General features: G+C 32.6%; 1 protein-coding gene across 1 annotated transcript; it reads left to right on the forward strand.

The window, feature by feature from the left end:
- Positions 1–680: 680 nt before the first annotated feature.
- On the forward strand, positions 681–10048 carry LOC130900332 (juvenile hormone esterase-like). Its single transcript, XM_057810870.1, has 6 exons — positions 681–882; positions 4563–4700; positions 6284–6832; positions 8168–8494; positions 8809–8959; positions 9676–10048. The coding sequence occupies exons 1-6, from the start codon at positions 748–750 to the stop codon at positions 9987–9989; spliced, it is 1614 nt and encodes a 537-aa protein (XP_057666853.1). The 5' UTR covers positions 681–747; the 3' UTR covers positions 9990–10048.
- The last annotated feature ends 5343 nt before the right edge of the window (positions 10049–15391 follow it).

Consider the following 15391-nt stretch of genomic DNA (forward strand, 5'->3'; position numbering starts at 1 on the left):
CCATTACATCATTGTTGCCAGTAATCAAGATTTCATTATAAAAGTAAACTTTTATTCAATATTTTGGATGTGGTTTGGAAATGAAAATAACAAAACTAGGTGAAATAAACAAGAAAAAAGTGGCCATTGCATCACTGGCAATAATTATATCTGCTGCTGCCTTGCTTTTGAAGTCTGATCGACGGAAAAAAACCACCCAGGCGATGATAGGCCAGACCCTGACTAGTTAGAACAAGGGAATGTGTTTATCCATAGAATTAGATTAGGAAACATACAAAAATTATTTGAGAATGGATTGAGAAACATTTAAAAAACTCCTAGGCGAGAGACGTAATATCAACAGATCACAAACTCATTTTTCCCTAGAATTGCAACTTGCACGCATTAAAAATGACACCAAATCGAAAATGTTGCACGTGCGAGATCTTGCATGAAATAATCATCTGCAAAAAATTTCTAGAAGGTACCTAACTGAGATATGAAAAGCTTCGAGGATGGAATAGAATAGTAAAATAAAAAAAAATGACGCAGGTTACCTTAGAAGAGCTGGGAATCTAGAGAGTAAAGTAATTGATATTTTATCTCACCTCATATTTAAATTTTCCTCGTTTTGAAAAACAAATTCATATTCAAAGATATACACAGTTATCTTAGAAAGATAACGACATTCAAAGATATACACAGTTATCTAAGAAAGATAACGACATGTAATAAAAATCAACACTTTATATCATTTGTAATCCAACTATGGATTCTCCAGTTGTTACCGTATCAGAAGGTAGATTGAGAGGGTGTCAAAGTGATAATCTAGATGGTGAAAAATTTTATTCTTTTCTTGGTATTCCGTACGCCCAGCCACCTATTGGAGAACTTAGATTCAAGGTAAATTAAAAAATACATAATATCAATATTTAATTGAAGTTTCAATTGTTTCCACAGATAAAGTGAGTTGCATAATATACAAGGTAGTCTCCATAAATATCTTCTATACTTTATATTTAAATCAATAATTATTCTAAAATATCCGTGATAATAACAACCTGTATAAAATTGTCAATATTTCACTTATTAATTTGGAATTATTTTATAAGTTCTGTTCAATTCCTGATAGTCTCCGCACGTCTTCAAAAATTTACTACCCCTTGCCTTATAATCCGCTAAATACGAGTTGCTCTTCAAATATATGGAACTTACAAAGTGAATTATTTGATTAAAAACAAAGTAAAACGGTAAAATAAAATTTAAATTAATCTTTTTCAAAGCACTAACCTCTTAAAGCACTTATCCGAATGCTGGATTTATTCATGAAAATATTTCTGGAAGTTCTCTTTCAAAATAGCTTTCTTCTACTCTATAGTGATAAGGTTCGTGTTGTTGCTATTTTTTGTTCGCATATCGGTATTCGATTCGCCAATAGCGTGTTTGAATGAATAGGTTTGTCGAATGATACTCCAACTGTGCCTATCCAACCAATTTCTACTTATTAATCGGTTCTACCACTTGTAAGAAGTCTTTATAGATAATTGTCACATTTCGTGAGCTTTTTGGGTACTTTTTTCAACTAAAATTCAAAGTTAATACGTGAAGTGGCAGCAATAAGATAAAGGCTAATATGAAACCTAACAATCTAAAGTAAAAAATAAAAAATTTACTGGAATATGAATATGCTAATAGACATAATATAATCACATACTAGATCGAACATTTTAATTGTCGCTAGTTTTTTGGTTTGAAAATGGAAATGCCCAGATTCATTATAACCAATGAACAATTATGCGATTTTCGGGAAGTTTTTTAAAAGACAATACTCGATAGGATGTTTTGATGTTTTTCGACATAATAAGGTATATTTAAAGATTTTTTTTACAAAAATAATGAAAAATAACGGAGTTATGTGCTGTCTTCGGAGGTGCTAAAAAAAGTTCCTCAACTGCTGACATGATTGAAGTTGAAGTTGAAGGTATTTCCTTTTCAATGACCTACGATTTTTGGAAAATATCAAATATTGACAAAATGGCGTAGTTCTGAAAAAAGTGTCGTTTTTGGGGGTAAAAAAATGATCATTTTTTCAAAGAGAATTTTCAACCAATCAAAAAGATGATAGTTCCTTGTATAGTAAATATATTCAAGAATACTCAGTCTGAATTTGAAGTCGATCGCTCAAATTTCTCTTTGAGCTATGATGGCAGCATTTTTCAAAAATGTCGCTTAGAGAAAATAGTTTAAACTATCGATTTTTACTACATAAAATTATATTTACCATAAAAATGGTTAATTTCGTATGCCGGACCCATACAATACACCTTCTTCTTCTTCTTCTTCGAAAAATGCGTGCTGAGAGGTTAATGTTTGTCGGGGCTGTTCGTACCTCTTTTAAGGACACCGCGTGACGTATCTCCGCCTGCTTAATTTGGCTGTCATCGCTTTGAACGGCATATTCTTCCGCAATAGGGCCGACAAACATACCCATTACTTGCATCACCTTTAAAATTTAAAAAACCATAATTAAATATTGAAACCGCTACGAAATTAGCGAGCTCAATCGTTTTCATCCCGCTGTGAAGGTACTTTGTAGCAAAGTGTCCCATTGTAACTTTCGTTGTTGTTTGGATTTTTATCTGATGGAGACAAGTGAAAAAATGTTGCCCAAATTTCTTTGTACATTTCATCAACATTATCTTGATGCCTGGTAATTGTTAATCCGTAATATTTCTGTAGTTTATTGATAACTTGATCAGTCAACTTCTTCGTATTCTTACTCCTTCCTCCTGATTCTTTGGTTTGTTTTTTTAGATTACGGCATCGCGTTCCCATTATTTTTTTTTACGTACAAGTAACATTCTAATTTTTTTACACGTACTGTTTAGAATACTACAGATTCAAGTAACTGCACGCTAACGCCGAAACTTAGCTCATAGACAGATGGAGCGATATCTCTTTAGAACGCTGCTATTCAAAAACTATTTAAGATACGACCTTGTCGCTTGCACAATATATTTTTGAAGGTATAGACTATTAGCCAAAAAATATTTTGAAATTGACACACTGGTACAGCGCCTTCATCAATATTTCTTTTTTAACCAAAAGTTTGTATTCTAGGTGTCACCTAGTTTGAAACGAGTTGAAACCACCTCTTTATTATGACCATAAATAAAGTACTTTTTACAAGCCCTTCACTGTATTTTACACTACTCTCCACATATATGACTGAAAAATTGATTCTCCAAGACGTTTCTCTAACCTGTAATGTCTCTAGACCTTTCGAAAAAAATGTTTCTTCTTGCTCTGCAAACCAGACCTCCACAGCTTTTATTACCTCCTCGTTGTAAGAAAATTTACGACCTTTTAAACTTTTTTTCAGTTGAGGAAAGAGATGGTAGTCGGACGGAGCCAAATCTAGTGAATAGGGGGGGTGTTCAAGTAATTCAAACCCTTAATCACGAATTTGTGTTGTTCTGCAAAAACAAAATACCTTTGGATAGCTTTCCGCGTCTTTCCTCTTTAATTTTTTCCCGTAGAGTGGTCAGTAACGTCGAATAGTAATCTCCAGTTATTGTTCTACCCTTATCCAAAAAATCAATCATGCTTACTCCATGTCAATCCCAAAAAACTGAAGCAAGATCTTTTCCAGCAGATTTTTGGACACGAAACTTCTTAGGTGTTGGAGAACCAGAGTTTCGCCATTCCATAGATTGTTGCTTTGTTTCTGGATCATAGAAATGTACCCAAGTCTCATCCATAGTAACAATTCGGCTTAAGAAGTCTACATCGTTTTCAGATAGAGCTCAGATCGAGCGCGGTTTGGGGGTCCATTTTGCAGCAATTTCTATCACGTCCAAATTGACATGAACTATATGATGAAGGCGTTCGTATGAAATATTCAGTGCTTCAGATATTCGTTTTAGCCCAATTGACGGTCTGAGAAAATCATTTCATGAACTGCATCGATATTTTCAGGGACTGACACAGAAACTGACCTTCCCGATCGGTCATCATCTTCAATGGAAAATTCACCTCTTTTGAAGCTTGCATACGAAGGACATTGATCACCAAAGTTATTAAGCTTAATTCTGGTTTACTTTTTTGACGTCAAACTTTACACTTACACTTCTAATAAGTTATTGTTCGTTGCTATGGTAACGCAATATTTTGTTTATGCATGGAACTGGTCAGGCTAACTAGATATCAATACATCCTCGTACATATAATCAAAGATATAATTTTATTCTACCTAATCACAAAATTATCCCATGCCGTAATCATGTCACACTGGAACCTAGTTGGAAAATTAAGTATCCACAAATTACTGTACAGAATATTCGTGGTAGAGAACCTGAATAGTGAACATGTTCTGTCATCAGATTCATACGCATTTTGTGCGTTCGCGGAACTTATAAAACTCGTTCGGAATGTTCGTGGAACACAGATTTCTAATGTATCCTTGAACCTAAATATTTTTAATACGGCACATGTGCAATCTTACTACTTATTTAAGAAAAATATCTTAGTTGACTTTGTATTTATCATTATAATATATAATATATATTGCATCATATTTTCAGGCTCCGGAAGTTGTTAAAGCATGGAACGATATAAAGGATGCAACTAGGAATCCAAATCAATGTATTCAAAGAAATGATGTTACTAATATCATCGAAGGCTCAGAAGATTGTTTATACTTGAATGTCTATACGAAGTCAGTGAGTATTAACAAATAACTGTATTTTTTGAATTGATAAAATATAATTATAATGTATATTTATAGTAAAAATAAACTATAAATTGTACTAGATTACTAATAATAATAAAGATTAATAATAATAAATCAATATTCTCAGCTGGATGTAAACTACGGCATATAAGATTCTATCTTATATAGATCCCAATTAGATAATCTAGAAAATAGCTGATTTACGACAAAATGGCGGCCGTGGGGTAAACAATCGATTTTCCGCGGATGTACACATCTTAGCTGTCAAGTAATATACCAAATTTACAATCCTTGTGTCTATGATGTGCCCAAATTATGGATTATTATGGACATTAGCTTCAACTGATACGTTCAAGTTTATCAAACATGAGTGACTTTTTAGTTAAGTGAAAAGTATAAAAGAAAAGAGTTTCAGTTAGAATCCTGCTCATTTTCAATAGGGATATTGTCGCGAACTTGCTATTAACACCTAGTTTCTACAACCAGATACAAATAAAAGCATTCAAAATCTTAAACGCTTATGAATACTTATAAGCTGGATTTGTGAACAATTGCTGTATAAATTTATATGAGACTGGATTTGAATAGCAAATAAAATGTTATGTAAAATATAAATTACCAGAAAAAATTCGCATATCTGTAATCAATCAACATCTGTTTAAAACCAGCCTAAACGATAATTACAATAAATAGTCGATATAACAAAAGTACTCAATTCAATCGGAATAGAGTAGTGCCGGGCATTAATTCAACGGGTACAGGAATCAGCTGTGAATCCTTTGCCTCTGATCAACCAGAAAATTTAAAATCATCTGTTGAAACTCGCTTTTCGGACCTTCCGCAGCACTACATAGACAAAAACAAGAAATCCACGTATTCGAGGCTGATTTTGACAATTCGTTAAAGACGTATGACATCAAGGCGTGTCTTATAAATGCATTTTTTATAATCCTTTGCAATTGTAAAATGATATTGTCATTAAAAATGTTCACATTCCTTGAATGGACTCTATTCTAATTCATTTTTACCGAAAACGGATGTCCCGAAGGATAAATTAAGTCTTGGGAATAGAACTCGTATATGTATATACAGTCGCTATAGATTTGTTGGACTTTGAAAAGAAATATATTTACGTGTTAGTACGTTATCGTTAAATCGAATCCACAAGTTATTTCCCACCGCATCTCAAGTACACAACACCGTTCGAATCGAAATAATCTGTCAACATCACCTACATTTTTAAACGACTTTTAGACACTTTTTACCGATTTGGTTTGGTGGAAAGACGCCGTTACATTGATTGATTGGTGTATTTATCAAACTTTTGAAAAATTTATCATCAGAATTGAGTCTTTTAGTGATCATTACGTTATACAATATTCGGTCTTTCAGCACAAATCGAGTGAAAACGCATTTTTTTATTATCCAACCCTCCACATCTCTTTCAGCTTCAAATCCATTCTACCACAACCCCACGTAACTTGCTAATACAGAGTCTTTTCAATGTAGTTAAATTTTAAATTTCATTTTAATCAGTATTCAAATTGAAAGATGATTAATATGGTATTGCAGTTGCCTTCAGATAACTCTGATCTCAAACCTGTTATGGTATGGATACATGGTGGGGGTTTTATCATGGGAAGCAATAATACTAAACTCTACGGTCCCGAGCACCTTATGATTGAAGATATAGTTCTAGTTTGTGTTAACTTCCGCTTGGGTTTCCTAGGACACTTATTTTTCAATGACACGTCTTTGAATATTTATGGAAATGCAGGACTCAAAGACCAACAATTGGCACTTGAATGGATACAAAGAAATATTAAGAATTTTAACGGCGATCCTGATAATGTAACTATTTTTGGCGAAAGTTCTGGTAGCGCTAGTGTTCATTATCATATCACGTCTTCTAGAGCTAGAGGACTTTTTCATAAAGCTATATTGCAAAGTGGTTGTTCATTTTGTCCTTGGGCTAGGGTGGATGAGAAGAAATATCATAATTTTGCTGTTGAACTTGCTCAAATAATGAACAATAATGTTAAAACAGAAGAAGAAGCGTTGGAAGTCTTGATGAAACTTTCCGCCGAAGATTTATATCTCAGCCAAGAGAAGTTCATTCTAGTGAGTATAAATATCAAATTATAATTTATTTCTCATTACCCACAATTAATTTTCATATTCATACTACAATAACGAATATATACGGGGTGTGATCTAAAAATACGGTAAATGAAAATGTTGTTTGTCTATTTACTATCTATAGCCACTTCGGTATGACCGTAAAAAATTAAGTTGAAAAAGCAACAAGGAAACTCATGAAATATTAAAATGTATTTATGATGGTAATATGTGACAATCTACATCGGTTGAGAGAGTCAACAATCTGCTGATGAAAATATCTGGAAGATTTACCGACACTTTAAGAGGTTATCAAATAATGCGACGTGCAGATTCTGTTGCGCAGAGAATGAAACCTCTATCTACATTCTCTTGAAGTGTGGGACACTACGGAATTCCAGATAACTACGCCTTGGAGCGTATAAAATAGAAGACGAAGATCTCTGGCAGCTAGAGCCATCCCACATTCTGATTTTTTTAAGAAGACTGGGATTAATAGATCAGCTGTACTCTGAATAGTACCAAGTATCAAAGCAAGAAATGGAGACATAATATATACTTAATGTCACTATGTACATGCCCTAATATACACATAACCAATTTACAAATGAAAATGACTCAGCCAAAGCCGAGGAACGTTCTACCTCAAACAAGATGAAAATGTGCAAAAAGTTGAGAAATATGTCCAATAAAACAAACTGCTGACTACTCGAGGCGAAAAACTTTTAGTGTATCCCTTAAAATTTGCTAAAAGAGATACGTTTAGTACTTTTTCTGATATTAGAAAAGTCACAACAACGTAGATGGAAGCCACTTCATAAAAAACCTTCCAAAGATGTGTCTACTTTGGAATCAAACCTTGGGGTAACCAAGGATTGTTTTCAATTAAATAATTCCATCATATTTGTTGATAAAACTTTTTAATTTTTCCATTTCAATCTTCATAATAATCTTTACGAACATTTTCGTATCGCATTAGTTAGTAAAAAAAGGTATAGTGGCTAGGATCACATGTAGGAGGTCCCAGGTTCAAGTCGCGCTCATACCATATCATATATATGCCGAAGAGTAGAATTGACAAATTTGATAACACAATTTCAATATATCTAAAAATCATAGATATGAATAATCGATTGAGGTTTATTTTAAATTCTTTCGGTATCGAAACGTTGGTACGATTTGTCGTACGAGAGTTTCATTATTAATATTATCCCACGTTACATTCCATTTGCAATTTGTATAAATCAATACGAAGCATTATAAATTTATTTTCGTGATAATCACACTTTTGTAAGATCCAAATTACTATATTACTTTACAATTTATAATTTTCTTTAGAAATATGGAAGAATTGGTAAAATTTGCCCGAATATAGAAAAACCAAACCCGACCGCAATAATACCGAATTCGCCTGATGAATTGATTGTTTCTGGTAAATACAATCAGGTACCTATGTTAATAGGATTCACAAATTCAGAAGGTTTATTATATGAAATTTACCAACAAAAAGAACTGCGAAAGGGATTAACACCAATAAATTATTTTGGAGTAGAAAATTGTATACATCCACATCTACATCTTACGGAAACTGATCCGAAAAGACAAGTTATTATTGATAAATTGAAAAAAACTTATTTTGATAAAGCAAATATTAATAAGTATATGGTAAGTTTATACTCTACGATGATAATTCTTATGCTATTTATTTATATTCATAAAACAGACACTTATTACACAAAACTACTTCTTACCTTTGAACCTCACACATCTTTTAAGCATAAATAACCCACATACTTTAGATCTGTTAGTAAATTGTATCAAGGATATCAAAATTAATATTCAGGTATAATTATTGAAGATTTATTTGGCTTCCAAACCATTTTCTTTCACACGCACACACACAAGTTTATTTTATAGATAAATTCAGATTGTAAAGTTTCTTTTTTAGTTCAAATACTACCTTCTACAATTTTTTTTAGTTAACTACAGATTATTACTATATCGCCCCGATAATGGGTGCAGCCAAATTGCATGCTAAAACTTCGCCTGAACCTGTCTATTTATTCAACATATCTCTAGATGCTGGACTTAACTACTGCAAAAGATTGAATAATTTAACGCATTTAGCAGGTATAGTAGTGCTATCTTTACTTAGCAAAAAACACAGTAAAAATAAAATATTATTATGGATTCTATCGCCTACAATGGTGTTTCTTTGTTAAAATAATTAAGTTGTACGCGCAAGTTTAAAAAAAAATTCTTTTTCTGCCCACAACTCGCTTTGGTTATAAAGAGATGAAATGATTTAGAGTTCTTTTACGAGAGTTACCTTATAAGTTTTCACAATCGAACAATAGGTGGCGATAAAAATTTGTGGAACCACTGGCACACGTTTGTTATTGCGAAGCCAATGGCAATTCAGAAATTGGCCGAGTAAAAAAGACTTTAATCAACAACAATGAATAGAATGAACTTTTGGTAATAGAACACCATCAGAAACATCGACAACGTTGGCCAAAATCATTTGTCATTCCGATAAACATCGATGATGTGCGCAACATGATAAGAAAAGATAGAGGCGTCTTCTCTTAAGATTTCACAGACTGCTATACAGTATATTTAGCATGAACATTTAGGTGCGAGACTCCAGAAGGATTTCGCATGTCAGCTCTCATGAATCACATCAAGCAACTAAATATTTGAAATCTATGTCTCATTATGTATATTCAACTGATTTATCGCCTAATGCCTTTTCCTTTTCCCCACCTCCAAAATTAATAACACTTCGTGTAATTCATGAGGGAAGAATCTCTTAATATTGAGGTGTTAAGCTCAGTATGTTTTAGGTACTTGCCATGCTGACGAGCTAGGATATCTTTTCAACATATCCTCTGCAGATGACTACCTCCAGAAAGGACCAACTGAAATTTTAGCAGTAAGACGTCTGGTTAAATTATGGACTAATTTTGCAAAATATGTTAACCCAACACCTGAAGGAAACGATCTAAATGTTACGTGGAAACCAATCGATGAAGAAAATCTATATTTTCTAGATATAGGAGAGGAGCTTGCTTTAGATAATAACCCGGTACCAGAAAGGATGAAAATTTGGAAAGAAATATTCCAATTGAGCCCCGATACAAAATATTATTTACAATAGTTTATTTTTAAATGATTATAATCACTTTTATCATCAATAAAAACTGTTTCTATCCATGATTTTCTTTGTTATTATATCAGTATAAAGATCACTTCGTGTAATAAACTTGAAGAGCCATATAAAAAAAAATAATTTAGTTAATTTCTTCAACATCCATCTAATGAGACTTATTTAGCCTAAAGGCGTCATGGTATATATTATTATCTCTTTTTAACTCACTCCACCTCATTCAGACGAGTCAACCACGAATTCCACGAATTATTTCAGGTGTTAAAAATTAAATTTCAACAATTCAAGTCTTCGTAATATAACTGAAACAAGTTGTATATCTACACACAAACATCGTCAATGTCAAATTATATTTCTCTCTACAACTTTTCGTAAACACATGACCAAAATTAATTATGCTTCAAATTGACCCCATTAATAAGTATGTTGACCTTTCGGTAAGCAGACAAACGACGTTCCCTTCTAGACGCCTATACTACATTCAACTGAAACTCACAAATTGACCAAATTCCGGTGTGGAGAAAGCTACAACACCCAAAGGAAAATTTATTATCGTAAGAAACGGAACAGAAAATCCTAATAACAACCAATTAGGATTACAATGAATTATTACTACTTTCTACATCGTTTTTAATGTGAAGATGATGTTAAACAGGAATATTGTAACTTCATATGTGTTTTATGCATTTGAAATTTAGTACGAGGTCGAAATAGAGCTGGTATTAAGAGTAATTTTCAAGGTCATACTTAGAGGTTAATATAAAATAGGTTATAAACACCACTCACTTATTTTTTCAATCCACATTATATTTAAAAGCTGTATGAAGTGTTCTTTTCAAAATACAATACTATAGTTTTATAATACTGTTAAGGCGCATGGTTAATCAAACAAATAACTCGTAATAAAAAATTATTTATTGTCTGTTAATAAGAATATCTGTACAATAGAACGTATTACATAGAAGTACTGTATGTAAGGCACCCATCGTGCGCATGAGCTTCCACACATACTAGAAATCATGCGCACAAATATAAATGTAGTACTCCCAATACTATAGTTTATTGTCAAAGAATTATATTCTATTTGTTTTGTGGTTCATTGACTTAAAATCTCACACTCTGACTATGATGTCTGCTATGATTTTGTCTACAGGGCCGAGATTTGGGCAACTTGGGATGTTTCCTTTTCGTGTGGAAGTTATGAGTTCTCCTACTATCACGCAAGGAATAAAAATTGGAATTACTTGATCCGGACTTGTGAAAAGAGAAACGTGCCCATTTAACGTTTAAAATATGGATGGAATAGACTGAGTTGTTATCAAACATGGCGGAAATCCGACGATGGCGTTAGTTTGTACAATCCCTATTACCACTGGTCTATATTTCTGAGTACAAGCACAATAATGATCTGAATGCTCTGAAAGTGATCAATGTTGTTCAGAAACTCGATCTTCATCACCCTATTTACAAGTGGTTAAATGCGAACACCTCCAATGACTTTTCCTGTTTCCTAACCTCAAATTCTCACTTCCAGAAGATATATTTTCATCAAAAGAGGAAATTGTGACATACGCAGATGCTTATTTTGAAGAGACAGGCGTTACTTAGTACCTAAAAGGGCTTAAAAACGTTAGAGTGTATAAACTTAAAAAATACTGCGTTGAAAAATAATTATGAAAAACAAATGTCATATCTAGAAATAGAACTGAACAGTCGACTGAATTTATTATTATAACTTGTTCTGTCTACATGAAATGGACCCTAAACGACAACAATTTTTATTGTGAGGTGTGACCACATGTTCACTAGGTCTGGACCGCAATGCAGCGGCTAGGAGGCTTCGTGGCGTTAGCGTACGCCTGGCGTTGAGAAAACAGCAGTGAAAAGTGGACGTCTGTTTTATCAACTGGCAGGCCACGACCGCGTGGTTTTCTAGATTACATTCCTAAGGGAATTACGCAGGACTGTATTTACCTCGAAGCGATAATAGTGAAAAATATCTACAGGGCTTGACAAAATTTCAATGAGCAATAGGTGTTAATCTACATATATATTCATTTAGAGTCATTTTCTGTAGTTACTGATATTTTTCTTACTTTAGAATATTTGAGGTTTATAAAAATACAAGAGGAAGCGGACTTGTTGTGTCACAAGTTTTCTCAGCTCTTGATTCGCACTAACAAGTCCACTATGCATACTCTTTCTTAATCATATAAAAGAGGGTCTCTATCCTGCAGACTGGAATTATGCTCAGGTTCAATCCATACCAAAAATAACGGTTCGCAACAACTATCGTCCGATTGCTTTAGTCCCAGCCATTGTCAAGGTCATGGAGAAAGTCGTTATCAAGCAAATATTGAAATATCTTGAGTATACCACTTTCCCGGCGTATGTCACCAGATTATGGACTAAAGCTATAAAGAAATATGGGGAATCTAGAGCAATCACACGGCTTTTGACAGGGTTTAGCGTGTCAACAAAAGTTCAAAATCAATATTCACATTGTATATGTTATTTAAATAACGGTAATATTCATACCAAGTTTTTTTTCATCAAATATTATAGTAGTATTTCCATTTCATAGACAGAACTGGAATTTTTGGCTGTTTAATTGTCTGAAATTTTATTATACACTCCAAAGATTCTTATAGCAATCAATAATGTAGTTTTCTTATAGTAAATATCAATAAGGCCTGTCCTGTATTAGCACCATAGTCGCCTCTTGAATTCGAAACACACACTACGAAGCAGAACCACCTACCGACACTTTTCACCGTGTATTTAGATATACCGTGTCTCCACATGCGGAATTAATACGTTCCGTACATGTATGCGGTCTTCTCCAACAAGGAAATGCGGATGATATGAATAAAGCACGTGAACGGTTGGATGTAAAATGTAAATATAGGGTGGTGATTTATTTGGTTTATCTAATATTTGGTCTCGACAGATAATAGTATTATTCGTTCTGCTTAAAACACAATTAATATTTGTATTAAAAAAGAAATACAGTGGTACCTAGAAAAATTAGGGAATTAAAATTTGTCGTCATGTTGAAAATTAATGTTTTATAATTTGTGGTATTGTTTAATATTTCGATTGGCGGACAGTATATTGTGCACCCAGTATTGAAAAAACGAACGTTAAATTATAAATAAGAATTTTTAATAATTAGGATTTATTGATTTCCAGTTTTGTCTGTATGCAATCTTTCAAATAAACCATTAAAATTCAATTAATTGAACAGAGGTCTTGGAAAAATCTGTCTGACTCACATAAATAAGCCCTTTGATGAATCTTTCTACTCGACATCGCTTCGTTAAAAAAAACTACCTATGTTTCTTTTTAGCGGTAAATCTTTATTGTTTTACTTATAATTTCAAAATTTTTGTTTACTTGTTTATCTTCATGAACGTTTAAGTTATACTGTACCATATATTTTGATAAAGATCAAATAAAAGATTGAAACGTTGACACTTTAAGACCGGGTTTCTTCACATAACACAATAACCAAAAATCCGGTGTCTTCACCTTCTAATAAAGTAAACAACCTCCGTGTAAATCGAGTTATTTGCTAAATAAGTTATTAGGCAATCATAAGTGTCAATTAAAAAGTTTAGTAGAAACTTACCCTTAATATATACATCTAAAGCGGCACAGATAATTGCCACAAGTACAAATCATAGGAAACCTTCAATAGAAGAATGTTTTTTCGCTTATTTCTTTCCTTATTCAATACATGGACGATTGCTATATAGACATCTTTCATAGTGTTACCAACAGTAGACTATTTGTTACATACATAATAAAGTGACAAATACTTATTAGTTAGTTCGGATTTAAACCAACTAGGGTGAAGAAATGGTAAACATTTATTCGACAATTAAAAGTTCCTACTAAAGTTATGTGGCTAATAAATATTTGGCATTTTATTAGAACGTGAAGAACTGGCCCTAAAAAACTTTTGGACGGTTTTATTTTGACTCCTCAACCCGCAACACCATTCGAAATTCTATAATCATAAAGGGAAGGCCGAGTTCCAGGCATTTTATAGCATCTTTACAATCCGATACTCATACTTAATAGCGTGTATACAACGAAATGCACCCTAGTAAAAACTCAATGAGAACTCGTTAGTTTATTTGGTATCTCACACTAGAGCACGAATGCGTTGATTTTACCAAGATGATAAAAAAATATCTAAGGGAAAAACTTATTATTGAAGCTCAGTAGTACTAGATCGAATGAGCTGTCGATGATTTCATATAAATATTTCAATTAATATTCTACAAATCACTACCCTTGGTTATTAATGAAGTTATTCCATTCGAATCCATGACTGGAAAGCTTCTTTCAAAATGGCTATAATCTGTTTTATCCTAACTTTTTCAATGTCTGGATTGGTGTCAAAAAGTTTCTTTTTAGAATATTTTTTATTTTTGGGAACCTCTAGAATAAGGCGGAAATAGATATATAGACAGGAAGAATGTTAGCTGCCGAAAATTCGCGAGTTAGAAGGATATTAGTCACGGCACATGTCTTGATAAAAAAAGACACTTTTTTGTTCTTATATTCTTCGGAAACAATTTTGTCCACTTTTTATACATTTCTAACAGTTTTTAATGTCGAAAGACATCCTTAACCTGCTCATTACCACTTTTAAATCTCTCATAAGTCTTCAAAAATTTCTCATTGAAAGCTGCTATATGCAAACTTAGCATTTCTTTTATCACAACTCGCATGGTTCCTCTGAAAGTAATGAGAGTTTTTTAACATTCATTTTCAAATCTTAACTTTTCATAACAGTTGATAGACTTCATATTTCATTTTCTTACTTGGAGTTACTTTTTCTGAGATCTCAAACTTCTACTTCTTGTTTCTTATTGTTCATGCTCAAAAACACATGCAGAATAAAATGATTAATAAGAAAATTAATGTATTATGTTGTTATGCAATGAAACACATTTGAGTTTTGTTTTCTTTTATTTATATAAACAATAATTAGGAAAAATACTATGCAGTACGCAAATTTCAAATAGGTAATAAACAAATAATTGAAATTATAAATTAAGATACTGTCTAGAAAAATGCAAATAGTTAATAAGTGAACTGCGAAACTGCTTACTACATAAAAACCAAATACGGCACTAAATACGCATCGAAGAAGTGTTAAAGTTTACAATATATGTACTAAAAATTTATGATTCTAATTTTAAAATCATTGCACTGAATCATGGAGAATTTTTAAAATATCAGTAAACTAGAATTTAACACTTCTTGATAAAATACACACAAGGTACAAACTCCTACATCAAGAAAACAGTTTCGTCTCTAACAAAATTCTAATAATACACAGGGTGTTTCTAAGAATTGTATTGTATTTGTAATTTGGA

The sequence above is a fragment of the Diorhabda carinulata genome, chromosome 12 (assembly GCF_026250575.1).
Source record: "Diorhabda carinulata isolate Delta chromosome 12, icDioCari1.1, whole genome shotgun sequence".
NCBI classification, from domain to species: Eukaryota; Metazoa; Arthropoda; class Insecta; order Coleoptera; family Chrysomelidae; genus Diorhabda; species Diorhabda carinulata.